Source organism: Antechinus flavipes, chromosome 2, assembly GCF_016432865.1.
Source record: "Antechinus flavipes isolate AdamAnt ecotype Samford, QLD, Australia chromosome 2, AdamAnt_v2, whole genome shotgun sequence".
NCBI lineage: Eukaryota > Metazoa > Chordata > Mammalia > Dasyuromorphia > Dasyuridae > Antechinus > Antechinus flavipes.
The window spans coordinates 175,868,876-175,884,984 of NC_067399.1; the positions used below are offsets into that span (position 1 = coordinate 175,868,876).

The window sequence follows — 16,109 nt, forward strand, 5'->3', positions numbered from 1 at the left end:
AGTAGAAAGGGACAAGCTTTTTTTCTTTTCTCACCATTCAGTTTTACTTCTCCCATGGAAATAGCAATTACCTGCAAGGGAAAAGCTGCTCTAAGCAGATTACTGAAAAATGAGGATGAAGTTGCTCTCTTGCCTGACCATCCAGCCCCATTAACCCTTGTTAAGTCCGAACCTGAGAGAGCAAGAACGTTTCATACTTCAGAGAATTCAGGCAATGTAAAAAACAAGAGACGAAAGCTGTAACAAGCTCAGAGAGGAGTTGGCTTTAGAGGAGGGGGAGGGGAAGGGCCAGTGGGTAAAGGAGAAACTATGAAAGCTCAGTGAAGGAGGAGGACCAGAAAGAGAAGGAGGAGGGGCTCAGAAGGGCTGGAGTAAGCTCTGCCCCTAATCATGGGCGGAGGGACAGAAAGAACGTGGATGGGGAGAAGTTGGGAAGAGCTGCCACTGGGATCGTGAACAAAGCTGCTGGCTGACTCACAAGTTCTTCGTCAAAATCTATCTCTATATATATTAAAAAAAAAAAAAAAAAAAAAAAGAACCGAGGGAATCTGAGGAAGACTGGAAGGCTATATACTTCAAAAAGTGCCTGTCTGGTAAGTACAAAGTGAATGAACTTTCTTGAAACCCACCCCATCCCACCCCTCCTCATCCCACTATCAAGAACAGAGATTCTCAGAATCATGGCTGTTTTGTTGTAGAAACTGGAAGGGATCTTAGAAATCATCCAGTCTAGCTTCCTCATTTTATGGAGAAAGAAACTGAGGCTCAGATGGTGGAAGTGGCTTTCCTATATCCTATAATTAAAAGTATGACTGGGACTATAGTTCATGGCTCAGAATTCCCAGTGAGCAGAAAAAAATGGCTTGGGTCATAATTAACATTGGGAGCTAGTACAGATATCAATAGCTGGACTGAGGGAGTAGCTAGTTTGGAGATCTCATATTCCAGGGGTTTCTTTGCTCCCTCACCTTAATAATAACTGAATTTTATGTAGTACAGTACAATTCGCAAACATTTTAGAAACATTGTTTCTGAGGTCTATCCCCATTTGACAGATGAGCAAACAGAGGCTTACAGAGATGAAGGGGTTTGTTCTTGGTCACTAGGGCTTAGCGCAGTGCCTGGCACATAGTATATATTTAATAAATGTTTACTGATTTATTGAAGTGTTGGAAGTAGGAATAGAACCGTTTTCTTCCTGACTCTAAGGTCCTCTGTATCTTGCTGTTTCTCTAGTATTGAGCAAGTCAGTGTTATTTCCAAGTTGTACAAAAGAAAAACTCATGTTTTTCAATTTTCTTTTTTTCTTTTTGTTTTGTGTAAGGATATATACATGTTTGTTGATGTTTGTCAAGCTCATAATTTTTAAACAAATATTTTTAAAAATATTCTGTGTTCCCAGAGACCTTGGAATGTAGCTCATGTTTCTCTCTCAGCCCCATACCACTTCTATAGGGAAAAGATTTCAGCTGGAAGTCATCAAGTTTTCATGCCCCACACTTTTTGAGCCTAGGAGTGGCAACTTAATATTTTAGCTTGATACTTAGGGGCCTCAAGAATTATTAGGAAATGGTATCTACCTAGAAAGTGAGGGTGTTGACCTTGGAGGTTTTTAAGGTCTCACAATTCCCATGTCAAAATATCCCAGGCTTTTCTAAAACTATAGCAATGGCTTTCCCTTCGAAGCTTTTTAGAAAGATTGATGTTCATTCCAGTAAAGACCTTACTACATCCCCTGCTTCTAGGTAACCATTCCAGGTATAACAGGAAAATCCACCCCAGCCTTTTACTTAGAAACTCTTTCTGAACACTGAACAGCAATTGTATTTACTATGTCTTCTGATGGTCTTTGCTACCCTCTCCCCAAAAGGTCCATGCTTGGAAGCTACTGAAAATACAGAATGTTGTACTTGCTGCTGCTTTCCATGATGGAGCTGCGATGGGCAGCACCTGAGAGCCCACTGAGCATGGAAGGTGTTGCTGTGCCAAAGGCAATAGCAACTCTCTTTCAAGTCACAGAGCTTGGTCCCCAGGAGGACAAACTCAGTTTTTCTAGCTTATCTTGTGAGGAGTTCAATAAGACAACAAGAGGCACCTTGTTTCTAGTCAACAGAAGCCTTGAAAACTTCCCTCCTTGTCTGTCAAAGACACTACAAAGCTTAGACCTAAGCAGTAACAAGTTGAAGGAATTGAAAGATCAGGACCTGAGGAACCTTCCCAATCTTCAAGTTCTTATCCTGAGGAACAACCTGATCCAAGAGCTTCACTGGGGGGGAACCCTGGTCTTTGAGAGCCTTGAAACTCTGGACCTAAGCTACAACAAGCTCTCATCCATGCCCAGCTGCCAAACTATGATGTTGCCGAACCTGACAGAGCTTTCACTTGTTGGAAATCCTATTCTGGAAATCCAACCCGGGGCATTTTCCTGCTTTCCATCCCTACGTCTCCTTAACCTGTCAGCTACTCTGTTGGGAAAAAATGATCAAGAGGGAATTAAGGAGTCAGCTTTTGCTCAAAGAATATTAAACGAAGCTGGAGAAAAGATACCGATGCAAACCATGGAAGTACTGGATCTGAGTGGGACTTTTCTTCCAGAAAGTAAGTCTGAGGATTTTTCTGGGAATGGGATTGGGCTTTAAACTACAAACATTATAGTGGGGAATTTCTGGTGTGCAAAAACCTTTTTTTTTTTTTTTTAATCGCTGCTACTCATCTTCAACTTAAGCAACTTTGGGGAGCATGGAAAATTGAAATGACCTTGCCCATCCTCAAAAAGCCAATATATGTCTGAGGCAGAAAGTGAACTCAGGTCTGAATCTAGGGCCTGACTTCTTCTGTGGCCAGCATGGCCCTCAAAGAAGGAAGATATGAATATAAAAGGATACACTCAAAGACACACACATTGTCATCTATCTATACATAAGCATATACTTTTATGTTGCATTATGTATATATATACACATGGATACACATACACATATAGACATAAGAACATATAAAATATATATATTTGCATGTGTTTGGGTGTGTATATGGTGTCACAAGGGGAATAAAGAAGAAAGCATAGTACAAAATTTTTTTCTTTCCTGAATAATACTACCCAATACAGACAGTCTGGGAATATATATAGATAGATAGATAGATAGATAGATAGATTAGATAGATATAGATATTTATAAATACACACATACATTCCTATAGACACACATGCACATAATACATATATGTATACACATGTATATATACGATTACACATACATGAACACATAGTCATTCTACTAAACAAGCATTTATAGATGCTCAGGAAATAGACTTGATGAACTCAGCACTAGATGTACACTCTGAGTTCCATCCACAGGAGGGTCAGTCCTTTCCATATTTCTTTGTTTAGTTGGTTTAGTAGAGAAAGAGAACATTGGACTTAAGAGTCCCCTCAGACATTTACTGACTTTGAGTCACTTTTCTTTGCCTAAGATTTTCTCTTCTGTTAAATGGGAATTACTGTGTATCGCTCATGAGGTTCTTGGGGCAATTAGGTACTGCAGTAAACAGAGCATCAGACCCCTGGAAGACCTGAATTCAAAATCATCCTCAGACACTTATTAGCTCTGTGTACCTGGGCAAATAACTTAACCCTGTTTGCCTCAGTTTCCTTATCTGTTAAAATAAACTGGAAAAGAAAATGTCAAACCATTATGTTGAGGTTCAAAAGGCGATACCAAAAAGTTGAGGTTGCAGACTAGTGTCATGAGGTATCTCAAAAGAATTCGCAGGCTTAATCTATCTCTAAATCAAGGGGCAAAATTTATTGTAATTGTAATGCCAATTGAAGCTAAGTTCCAAAAGATTTTAGCAAAAAAACAGGAGAAAGAAGATAAATTTATAAGACAAGACAGATATTTGATTCTTCATGTCACTGATATGCTAATTTTATAACTTAGAAATCAAACTGAGGAAGGGTCTGTTATGCACCTCAATACTGAATTTTATGGTTTAAAAGTGGGGTTGAGCAATAGGCTGGTATGCACCTCACCATTTGTCTCAGAAACTTGTTATCACTGACCAACAGATTGTTATCTGGCAGTCAGAAAAGTTTCTAAGACTATAGTATAATATTCTTAAAGCCATGAAACTTTAGGATCATTGACAGAACAATTAGATTAGAACAATAGCACTCCTAAAGTCTGGGGGCCTCAGGATTACTGCTATATTTCTCTTAGAAGCTACACTTCCCCCTCTCCCCCATCAGTTCCAATATCGTTGCCAAAAAAAACCCTAAGTAAGGTCACAAAGAACTGAGCAGAACAAAATCATAGGAGGGCTAAATGAGGTATCACAAGTAAAATATTTTATAATCTTATAGCATAATATAATTGCCTCTTGTTATCATTATTGATAAATTTATCTCAAAGAAAGCAGTTTTTTTTCCCACCATAAATCCCATTTAGAACAAGAGAATTTAGGAAATTGAATTAGAACTTGGAAGGTGAAACTTTTGCTTTTGTAAGGAAGAAGAGGAGGAAAAGGGGTGGGGGTGGAGAGCCATCAAAGTATAAAAAAAAGTAATTTGCCTAATAAGATGACTTGCTCTTTTCCCCAATTCTTTACTTCCACTAATTACCCCATTTCATATCTGAATTTCCTATCTTCATATTAGCTACTTGAGAAAACTGCTATGGGTTGGAGTTTTCTTTAGTTTTCCTATTAGGATGTAAGAATAAAGATACTGAGCTAGAGGTCAAAAGATCTGGGGGTCCAGTGCTCACTTCTCTTTACTAAACATTAACATTAACATTAAGAAAGTAAACCTCTTTGCGCCTTAGTTTCATCTCAGGTAAAATGGTGCTAGATTTAGAATCAGAGGACAAGCCTTGGAATTCTGACATTGCTATTTACTGCCTGTGTGACTTTGGATACGTCACTTTACCTCAATTTTTCATCTTCATTCTAGAAGTGATTTGTACTGAATGACTTTCTTTTAGCTGTCATGACCCTATTATTTTGTTGATGTTGGACTATATTCCAGTTCTATGATTGATGAGATGTGATAACACTCTAATTTCTGAAATCTAGTCCTTCTCATAAACTACATTTTTAGTTGAGATTCTAAACTAATCACATATTAATGAATCTAAAATGTAGTCTTTTGAGTTTCATTTTAAATTTCTGATTAACTCCTACATTCATGAAATATCATTTGTGAATGTTGTATCATTATTTTTTTTAACTTTAAAGATTAGGTTTATTTGGAGAAAACAAAACAAAAAAACCCAGAAAAAAAAAAACACCACCAAATCCCACAGCCCAAAGGATGGGGATTTTACATCATAAGACATCTCCCAGGTAGTAAGTCTACAGATTACAAATCATTTTCATAGAAGATATCTTTGTACAAATTTTACATGTCTTCAGGTGCTGGACACAAATCAATCCTTGTATCATTGTTTTTAATGAAACTTCATTTTAGTGCCCTTTCCCTTCTGCTTGTCTTTGCATGGTCAATAAAGTTTCCTCTCTGTATTTCAGTCCAGCTGGGATGGATCAGGGACATACCAAACCTCACGTCCCTCTACCTTAAGAAGATGGCAAGGCTGAAAAGCCTTGATGGGGAAATATTCAAGGCTACACCTAACTTGAGAGTACTGGATTGTCAAGACTCTCAAGCACTAAGTCTTGTTAAAACAAAAATATTTGAAGATACTCCTCATTTGCAATCTCTTCTATTCCAAAAGTAAGTGTAGATCTTAGATCACTATGCTTAATGTTTGTGCGTCTGTATTTTAAGATCCTACATTAATGATTTATTATCTTTCATCTATGCTGTTATTTTTATGGACATATCAGTATCTCAGGTTTAATGACATCCACAAAAAAGTGGAGAAATTAACCCTGACACTTTTTCATTTTAAAAGAATCTTAAAAAGATGCTTAACTCAAAGAGAAAAAAATTACTAATAGGGGGGATATATCAGACACTATTGACACCTCAAGTGATGAGTTTAGTTGTGAGCAAGATAGCCTTTACAGGTCCCATGGATTATGACACGTGGGCAATTGCCTCAACATATGGCCAACCATATCCAGAAAAATAATACTCCAACATCGTGACCACCTTTTATTCAAAAAAGTTACATTAGAAAAAATCCCATTCAAAGCCAATCCAAGCTATCCATCTTTTTTAAGTCTAGAAAGGGAATAATAGCCTGATTAAAGGCATAGATATGTATGTACCAACTTGAATCCCTAATCTTAGCCTTAGCTTCCATAAAGATTTTAAGGTTTATTTTAGCTTCAGAAAGCTTAGTTGTCAGGGTCATTGTTGGATTCTGACTCAGAAATAGCATGGTATGGTAAAGTTTCCAGTTTTCTGGTTGGGAACATACAGTTCTGGTTTAGCAGCCCCATACCTTGGAATGTGTGGGAGGACTGGTATAAAACCCTTCAGTGCCTAGTACAACATATGAGAGTATTGCAACTATGATGACTGAATAAAGAGAAGTTTGGGGAGAAAACACTGAAAATATGAGGAATTCAGAGGACAAAAACTATGAAAAACTAGACACACAGCACATACCAACAGGGGGAAAAAATGGTCACAAATCTAAGGAAGGGTAAAAAAGAATGGCCCATCCAAGTTTGTTACTAATTGTGTATATAAAAAGATACTGCTGAACCATACTTTTTACCTTCTTTAAAGAAAAAAAAACAAACAAAAAACCCCCCAAAAAACTGTTTCCTAGCCAAAATGCCCAGTAATTTAAATTTGTGTGTTTTGTGTATGGTTTTTGGGAGGCCCATTAGCCATTACTTCATAGGGGCAACTCTATTACCTGTTAGCATACACTAAAACATTACTTTAACCAGCTATAGTTCCAGGGGAAAAGAGCAGCCTGGTCTTGAAGGAACCAGAACTAAGAATTTTTTTTCGGTTTTCTAATGTGTTGGACTGGTGAGATATATTTTACTGTATAGGCAGTCCTTCCCCACTGATGCAGGCCACAGCTTCTTCATTATTTACTCTGTAGGATTCTTGTTCATATTGTGTCTCACAGAAGATATACCCAATGCTCTACAAGCCTTCCCTTGGTTCTTTTCCTATTTCAGGGATGTCAGTACAAGATAAGAGTTGGGGTCAGGATTATCCAAGTTCTAGTCTCTATTTTAATTTTCAGTTACATGACAGGAAAAGTCACTTGACCTTCATGTGCCTCAGGTCATTTACTGGTTGTTCTGAGCCATGAAATCTGATTTGTTATCACTTACAGTGTAGATGGAACTCCCACACTGATGGTTCCTACCATTGCCCTTAAACAAACTTTTTCCAAACCTCTGCAACAAGTAAGCTGTCATTTCTTGTTGCATATATTTGTGACATTATTTACTTTGTATATCTTATTTTTGGGTCATATATGTAATACCTTTATGCCAGTTGTCTAAACATAATTCTAAGTAACTTGCTGCAGCCTCTATATATACATCAAACATCTTTTCACTGGCTTGTGAGTTCTTTGAAATTTTGCTTCTCCTGAGATAAGGCATTCCATTATTGGGAGTCATCACTAATCCTGGGAAAATACTGGTGTGAAAAGGAGAGCTTTCATTGTACACAGTAGTTAGCACACACTGAAAACACCATGGAGTTTTTCCAAATGTGATTTAGCCTGATTTACCTCTACTAAATTCCATGCTTAATTGTCTATTTGCAATACCTCTTAAACTTGTACATACTAATAATGTATTATTTTAATGGGTTTCTTATCCTAATGCAGGTTAATATGAATTTTTCATTCACTTTGTTTTTGACACTAAATTCAATGTACTTTCTACCAGTTGTTTACATTTTAATGTGAGGGAAAGATGGAACTAATTATTTTTTGCCTCGGGAGCAAGACTATCTGTCACCAATTGCCAGAGAATAGCAGAAAGACTCTGGGATATCCTTTAGGGAATTGGTAGGGAAGAAAGCTCTGAACAGGTAGTGCTAAAGAAACATCATCTTTTAATTTTGCTGAGATTTGGTCCTGGGGGCGGAGCTACTTTAAACCTTGGAATGGGCTGAAAAAGTGACTGCCAGGAGAATCAATCTGAAATTGAGGCAGTTGGATGGTGCCAAAGATAAGAGTGCTAGCTCTGTAGTCAGACCTGAGTTAATACTGGAATCAGGAAGACTGTCATTCAGATCCTGCCTTGGATATTAATTGTGACAGGTCATTTAGCTCTTATCTGCTTCAATTTTCTCAATTCTAAAATTGGAATAATAGCAGCATGTACTTCATAGGATTATCAAATAAGATATTTGTGCCTGATACATAGTAGGCATTAATCAAATGCTAATTCCCTTTCCTACAAATATTTGACAAAAACTTGTTAAAACAAATTAGAGACCTTGCCTATTTGTCTTATATTACTGAAAATGAGTAGAGTTTTCAGTAGGAAGAGCTAGATTTGAGTCAAAACAAGTATTCTTTCCCTTTAGAAAAAAAGGAATGTCACTGTCTGGGTAAAATGTATGTTTTGTACATAGAAGACACAAAATAAAAGCTTATGAAAATGAACAAGATTGAATTGATTGAATTATCAGCAAAGTTCCCATTTATCCACATGATTTCAAACAATTCTACCAACACTAGGAGAAAACTGTTATTGCTATTCCAGTCTATAAAGTAATCATTACTAGGATTTTGACATTTAGGGCTAATGTCTTGGGCTGCTAATTTCATAGAAAGAGGATTTCTGGGGATTCTATGATCATAGATTTGGAGCTTCTTGAAGACACCTTTAAAGTCATCTGGTCTTCCTCATTTTAAAGATGAGAAACTGAGATCTTAAGATCACACAAGTAGAGTAATTAAGTAGAATTGGGATTCAAAACTCAGGTCTTTTAACCCAAATCCTGCACTCTCTCTCATTATAACATGTCAATTATAACAATGAGCAGTCATTTTTGATAAATGTTAGTATGAGGTTCAGTATAAGGTTCTTTCCCAAGATAATCATAGTTTAAAGCTCAAAGGGCTTTCCAAGCTCAATCAGATCATCCAACTCCTTGGCAATTGAGAAATTTGAGGCTGAGAAGAGTAAGGAGACTTGTCCAAGTGAAAGGTGACTTGAAGTATGACAAATTCAGATTCTCTGACTCCAAATCCAGTGTATTTTTCAAAATATTAGCCTGTTTTTTCAATAGTTATGCAGCAGTTTGCCACTTGCTGCTAAAAAACAAACAACCCTAAGGTTCACAAGAAGATAATCATTCTATTAATATCTAAGGAAAAGTAGTTTCATATCCCATTCCCGGAACTGTAGGTTGCCTTTTTGTAATCACTCCCCTTTTTACACTGCCTTAGAAACTCAATTTAAAGATTAACATATACAAGAATGTTGGGATGAGATAATTCAACAAAGGGGAGGGAAACATAAGATAAAAACAGAAATCCAGAGGTTAATTTAGTGAGGCTACTTTTCAGAAACAAATCTGAAACCACTTTTCAAAGTGCACTAATAGCAATAAGCAATAAGTTAATTTTGAGTGAAAGAATACAAAAATAAAAACAAGAATAAATCACGAAAAAAATTCTCTTTTCCACTCAAATAAATTGCTAGAGATCTTGAGGTTATCTCTGGAGTGATTTGGGAAATGTGCTTGCCAATCTACATAGTAAAATTATTGAGTCTAGAGATTGCTCCTGACATCAACCATAGCAGAACACCCATCCTAATTCATCCACTCTACATTTTTGTCATCTTCTCAGTATATAGTGTCTGTCTTTCTCCTGTCTCTCTCTCTCTCTCTCTCACTCACATAGAATTGTTCATGCATGTATGGATGTGCCCATGTATTGTGCAATTAGTATAATGGCTGAGCCTAAGAAAGCCTAAGAGATTAAAAAAAAAAAAAAAAAAAAAAAAAAAAAGCAAGGCTAACTACCATTGCAGGTTAACATTTCTAAAATGGCAGTGAAATAGCAGAATGTTAGAGGCCATCATTTGAGATAGTGTAGGTTCTCAATCTTTTATTATTATTTTGTTAACAAATTTGAATGCTTATTCCATAGTAATTTATTGTGCTTTATTGTTCTTAAAAAATGCTTTTTATAGCTATCTCAGTTGATTCTTTTTAGAAGCATCTGAGATAAGAACTGGTATTTGACCAAAGTAAATATGGGATACCAAAGGTACTAAAAATGATTTGAGGATCATAGTTGGTTAATGGTAGAAATGGGCCCAAGACTCATCTCTTATGTGCTGATACAATTAATTTTTTATTACCTTTGTAATATAACCATAATAATAAAACTGACATAATTTATACCTACCCCCCCTCATCCTTCTCTAATTTTTTTACTTTTTGTTGTACAGTTGCAACCTGAGTTCCTTCCAACCTTGGTCTCTGGATTCCTCCCAAGTCATTTTCATCAACCTATATGGCAATCCTTTAACTTGTAGCTGTGACTTGTCCTGGCTCCTCTCTAACACAGAGAAAATGGTCCTGAGCAGGTAACTGGCTTTGTTATTTTGCTGGGAAAAAGGACTTTGTGGTAGAGGGGCCTCAGATAATAGCTTTACTAATAGCTCTTACACAAATTACTTGTCTTTTCTACTACTGTTTGATACTTTATGGTTTTTTTTGTGTGTTATTGCACCTAGGAGTTTAGTTTTTTAATAAAAAGTATTTAAGAACTTTGAGGATTCCTCCAAGTAAGGCATCAAAATGGTCCTTTGTCACTGTTTATCAAATAACCAGTGCACTATTATGACAAGATAGTAGGAAGATCCCCTGAATTCTCACAGCATTATCAATATATCCCAATTCAAACAAACTCCATACAACCCTCTAACAATAAGTTTATATGCTAGTGATTTTATTCTGATGAACATTCTATTCAGGAATTATTTGTTGCCTTTATTAAAATGATTCCTCAACTATCCCAAATCCCAGGACTACTTAACTTACAAACACAAATACTATGATTTCTTGCTCCAGATTGAAATTACTATACTAGAATATAAGACACCCAAACTGAAAACAAACTTAATTACCATGTTAACAAGAAATTTTGAGGTAAGTATGTGAAGGTTAACCATTTTGCAAAGGTTAACCATTTTGCTATAATCAAAAAGTAGCTTAAAAAACCTAATTTAAAGGAAGGATACTTTTACAAAAAGTCTTCATTCCATACTTGAACGATTCTAGAATGGTAGTCTATCAATTCACACACATTTATTAAGTATACATAAGAGTAAGGCACTTATTAGGCCATGGGAATTCCAAACCAAAAGTTAAATTCCTTCCCTCAAGGAGGTTCAATCAAAGGAGACATATACAAATCTAAGTATAAAGAAACAAACAATTCATCACCTTGCAGCTTTCTCAGTAATGATTTCTGGATCTTGAAAAGTTGATCTCTAAGTGACAAGAGTCCTCTCACCTATCTCATATTAAATTCCAATTTTGTAGGGTTTCTCAGAACTTGTACCTTTTTGGAACAGCCTTTGAGAAAGGCTGGGTCCAGTCACCCCATGATCTTACTTCCAATTAATGATTTGTTCATCAGTTTCTGGAAAATACATGAAAAGTAATCAAAACAAAAAAGACCTTCATGTAAAGGTCAGGGAAGTTGATATTTGTGAGAAAATTTACTTCTCTCTATCCCTCTAATTACAAAGCAAGTTAAAAGTTAAGCATATGGACGTTGGTTGTCCTTCAAGCCTGTTCAGAGCTCTTCCTTCTCCACAACTGTGCACTGTGCAATAGGGATAGGTTTATTGGTCATTCTTCAACTCCCTTCTCCTCATTCATTTAGGCCCTATTAAGGTTTAAAGCATCCCTACTAGTTCCTAGCTACTCAAAGGACATTAGATTCTACTTCCATATCCAGAATAGCCTTATTTCCCATGCAGCACTTCCATTATTTGATCTTCCTCCTTTTAACTACACAGTTCCTTAGCAAAATTACTGCTCCTATAATCTGCCATTGCTCCAAAGCTTATTGGATAAACAAATTCAGTTAAGATGTTTATGGTCAACTATAATTTAGCACAGGACAACCAACGTCCATATGCTTAACTTTTAACTTGCTTTGTAATTAGAGGGATAGAGAGAAGTAAATTTTCTCACAAATATCAACTTCCCTGACCTTTACATGAAGGTCTTTTTTGTTTTGATTACTTTTCATGTATTTTCCAGAAACTGATGAACAAATCATTAATTGGAAGTAAGATCATGGGGTGACTGGACCCAGGTTTCTCAAAGGCTGTTCCAAAAAGGTACAAGTTCTGAGAAACCCTACAAAATTAGAATTTAATATGAGATAGGTGAGAGGACTCTTGTCACTTAGAGATCAACTTTTCAAAATCCAAAATCATAGTAACATATGATTTCTGTAGGGCTCTTTACCCAGAGGAATGATACATACAGGAATCTGAGATATCTGAGATCTTTTGGAAGGGATCAGGATTAGTTGGAGATATATATATATATAGGAGCTTAGTCCATCCATTGACCTCTCATCATTCTAACACTGATATCAAGTATTCTCTAACTGGTTTGTCTCAACTTTCCAGGTCCAATGACACTACTTGTACTCCAGTTGCAGATCCCAACAGTACATTTTCATCTTCTCTTTCTCTTTCCCAACTGTACGGCAAGTGTCATTCTAAAAGAAACTCAACCTTCATGACATCAAGTCCTCCTTCCTTGGAAAGCAGTGCTAACAATTCTAGTAAACCATTAAATGGACCAAACCAACCAGTGACACTGGCTTCTCCCAGTTTCCATAAAACAGAGCCCACAGCATTTCCTGCTTTAGGAACACCAAACGTTACCAAGGAAAATTCCATCCCAAGCAAGAAAACTACCTTTAATACACTGGAATTTGTACTGCCTACCCAAAGTGTTGGAAGGATAACAATCATTCCAACCACAGTCCCTTCAGTAGGTCCTGGTGATGTGACTATTCCACCCAGGGTTGGAAAAACAGCTCCAAAACTAAGGAAAGAAAATACTACAAGGAAAAACTTCCTTAACCAATCTACTATTGAACCAGGTATCTCATTAACTACTTCAAACTCTACTCCATTCCCTAAGCAGCACCCCAGGATCCCTGCTCTTCCACACACAATAAGCACTCCCCGAACCAATGAAAGGGCACAGACCACTGGAGGACATCAGCCAAGCGCTTCAATTGCAGGGATTCCAATCTACATGATGGATGACTACAGTTATGAGGAGGAAGAAGACAGGAAGGAGCTGGTTAAGCAGGATATCCCCTGTGATTATCATCCTTGCAAGCATCTCCAAACTCCATGTGATGTACTACAGAAATCATTACGCTGCCGCTGTCCCGGCCTCAGTGGAGAAGACACCATCCCAGACCCACCTAAACTCCAGGAAGTGTCCGAGACCACTGATACATCTGCGCTCATCCGCTGGTGTGCACCCAATTCTGTGGTGCACATGTATCAGCTTATCTACCACCCTGAAAACAGAGCAGAGAAACAGACAGTGCTGAGAGAGATCCACGCCATAGCCAGGGAGCACCCCTTGCACGGGCTCTCACCAAGTACAACTTACAATGTGTGTGTGTTGGCGTCTAACAAAGCAGGGCTGAGTCTAACCAGGACGAGTGAATGGAGAAAAGCCTGCGCCACATTTACAACAAAACCAAGTTTCTTATTCATTTTTGCAGGTCTGTGCAGCACAAGTGGACTATTATTACTTAGCACCTTTATACTGTCTGTGTGTCTTTATAAGAAGTGCAAAACCAGACATGCAGAACAATATGATACGCATCTTGTTTCTTACAAAAATCCAGCATTTGACTATCCATTAAAACTTCAGACTTTTAAGTCTTAAGTGCCAAGGAAGCCTTTGTCTAAAAAGCTCATTCTAAGGAACTGGCAATCTTTGATCAAGTTAGGTCAAAGTCCTCCCAAGGGAGAACAGAGATTGATGTACAATTTACATCAGTGATAAATTTGTGAGTATGATTTATCACTACAAACATTACTGACTTGTTTCTAGAGCATAAAAGAGTGTATCACCTGTTTCCAAATTCCTTTTAGAATACTCCACTGCAGGAATAGATAGAATATGAAGGGAAGTAGTTTTACGTGCAAAACTAGGTCATTATCAGTTTCCCAAATTATTGCAGACTACCTTATAGTTCAAAAAGCCATAAATTGTATATAGACACTCCTTTCAATGACGTCTAGATTACAAGAACTGACAATTATATAGTGCTTTAAACTTGGAAAGGTACTTTATAGGCACTATCTCTTTTAAGCCTCTCAATAATCATGTGAATTAAGTGCTATAGCTTTTAAATCTTTGAGACTTGCTATAACAATTTGCCGAACTAGTAGTGTTCTTCCAAACCAGATCTCCAAACTCAGTTCTTAAAAAATGTTCTTTTCCATCTCCAGTCTTACCATATATCTTGATTACTAGGTATAGTAATTTAGTTCATTGACATTTATTGGATATCTGCTATGTAAATTAGATGTGCTGTCTGGTAAAAGCCCTTGAATTTCTCATAAATTAAGTGTCATTTCAATATTTAATAAAAATATGTAAAATAAAGCCCTAATGCAAACAAATGATTCTTACATTGTAGCTTTGCCTCTTTTAAAGCATTAAGTCCAGCCAAGATATAACTGATAACAGGACACTAGCCAAGGAATTTGTCCAAGGATTTCAGTAGATTCTTCCCCTGAAGGTTGGAATATATGGATATAAATACAGATCTTCTGACTACTTAGCTAAGGATAAACAGGATTTTCTGGTATATTAATTTCAATTCATAGCTAAAATGTCTTATTTCCAAAAAACACCACCAGGACCAACTACTTTGAGAGACACAAGGAAGATGTCTCCTCTTTTTTTAAGTACCTGGAAAAAGCAACATCTGCTCCTATAAACTTCAGCCTATTAGATTTTAAAAAGATCTACTATTGAAAAAAATAAGTAAACAAGACATTTTGGGATTTCTGGGTATCAAACATGGCCGAAAAATTCTTGTATGTGTAACTACAGATAAAAACAATTCTCCTTCTAGTCTTTTAAATCATAAGGTTTTGTTTTTAATGTTTTTCACAAAAATATGGGAATAAGTAAATCCTGTATAAAGACTTTAATGGTGATAATATTTCCTGAGTTTGGTTTACTGCTTTAAAACGTTTTGCATCCAACTACTTTGAGAAACACAAGGAAGATGTCTCCTCTTTTTTTAAGTACCTGGAAAAAGCAACATCTGCTCCTATAAACTTCAGCCTATTAGATTTTTAAAAGATCTACTATTGAAAAAAAATAAGTAAACAAGACATTTTGGGATTTCTGGGTATCAAACATGGACGAAATAAATTCTTGTATGTAACTACAGATAAAAACAATTCTCCTCCTAGTCTTTTAAATCATAAGGTTTTGTTTTTAATGTTTTTCACAAAAATATGGGAATCCTGTATAAAGACTTTAATGGTGATCATATTTCCTGAGTTTGGTTTACTGCTTTAAAACATTTTGCATTGAAAAAAATTTGCTTCAAATTGCTGTAATCACATTTGTAAAATGACAATGTTGTAACACACTTTCATAGCAGAAAGATGAATTATGTGTTCTTTTTATAGATGTAAAAAGTTTTAAAAAGTGAAGGTCTAAGGTAATGTGAGGACTGGGATTCAAGTTGCACTGGCATTATAGTACAAGATCTTAGGTTATTTTTATAAACTCGTCAAAACCCCTTTTCTGTCCAATGTATAATCCACACATACCATCTGTACTTAGTCTTCTCATACATCCCACCTATATGTAAATGATATCTTATTAAAAAATATCCAGGGCAAAGTAACATACATGGCATATATGAATGAAAACTTAATACTATGCTACTTTATATTTCTATAATTAAATTAGATTTAAAATCAACCACAATTTAGTAGTACAGTACAAAGTAATGCCAATATTTAAAGTTGGGTGAGGGGATTCAGTTGTGCTCCAAATTGGATCAGATCAGCTAAAAGGTTGATCAGAAGCTTTGGGAAGGAAAGATCTAGTAAACATCAGAAGTGAACATTTTATCACTTAAGATTGCCAACTCATTAGCTATAGCAATAAG

General features: G+C 36.3%; 1 protein-coding gene across 1 annotated transcript; it reads left to right on the forward strand.

Moving 5' to 3' along the window:
- Nucleotides 1–257: 257 nt before the first annotated feature.
- LRRN4 (leucine rich repeat neuronal 4) lies at nt 258–15,476 on the forward strand. Its single transcript, XM_051975950.1, has 5 exons — nt 258–593; nt 1,871–2,598; nt 5,527–5,731; nt 10,357–10,494; nt 12,562–15,476. Exons 2-5 carry the CDS (start codon nt 1,902–1,904, stop codon nt 13,850–13,852), a joined length of 2,331 nt encoding a protein of 776 aa, XP_051831910.1. The 5' UTR covers nt 258–593; nt 1,871–1,901; the 3' UTR covers nt 13,853–15,476.
- The last annotated feature ends 633 nt before the right edge of the window (nt 15,477–16,109 follow it).

Coding starts and splice junctions, on each gene's coding strand:
- LRRN4 (XM_051975950.1), top strand. CDS start 1,902: ATGTTGTACTTGCTGCTGCTTTCCATGATGGAGCTGCGATGGGCAGCA. Junction 2,599..5,526: donor TGGGACTTTTCTTCCAGAAA/GTAAGTCTGAGG, acceptor TCTGTATTTCAG/TCCAGCTGGGATGGATCAGG. Junction 5,732..10,356: donor CAATCTCTTCTATTCCAAAA/GTAAGTGTAGAT, acceptor TTTGTTGTACAG/TTGCAACCTGAGTTCCTTCC.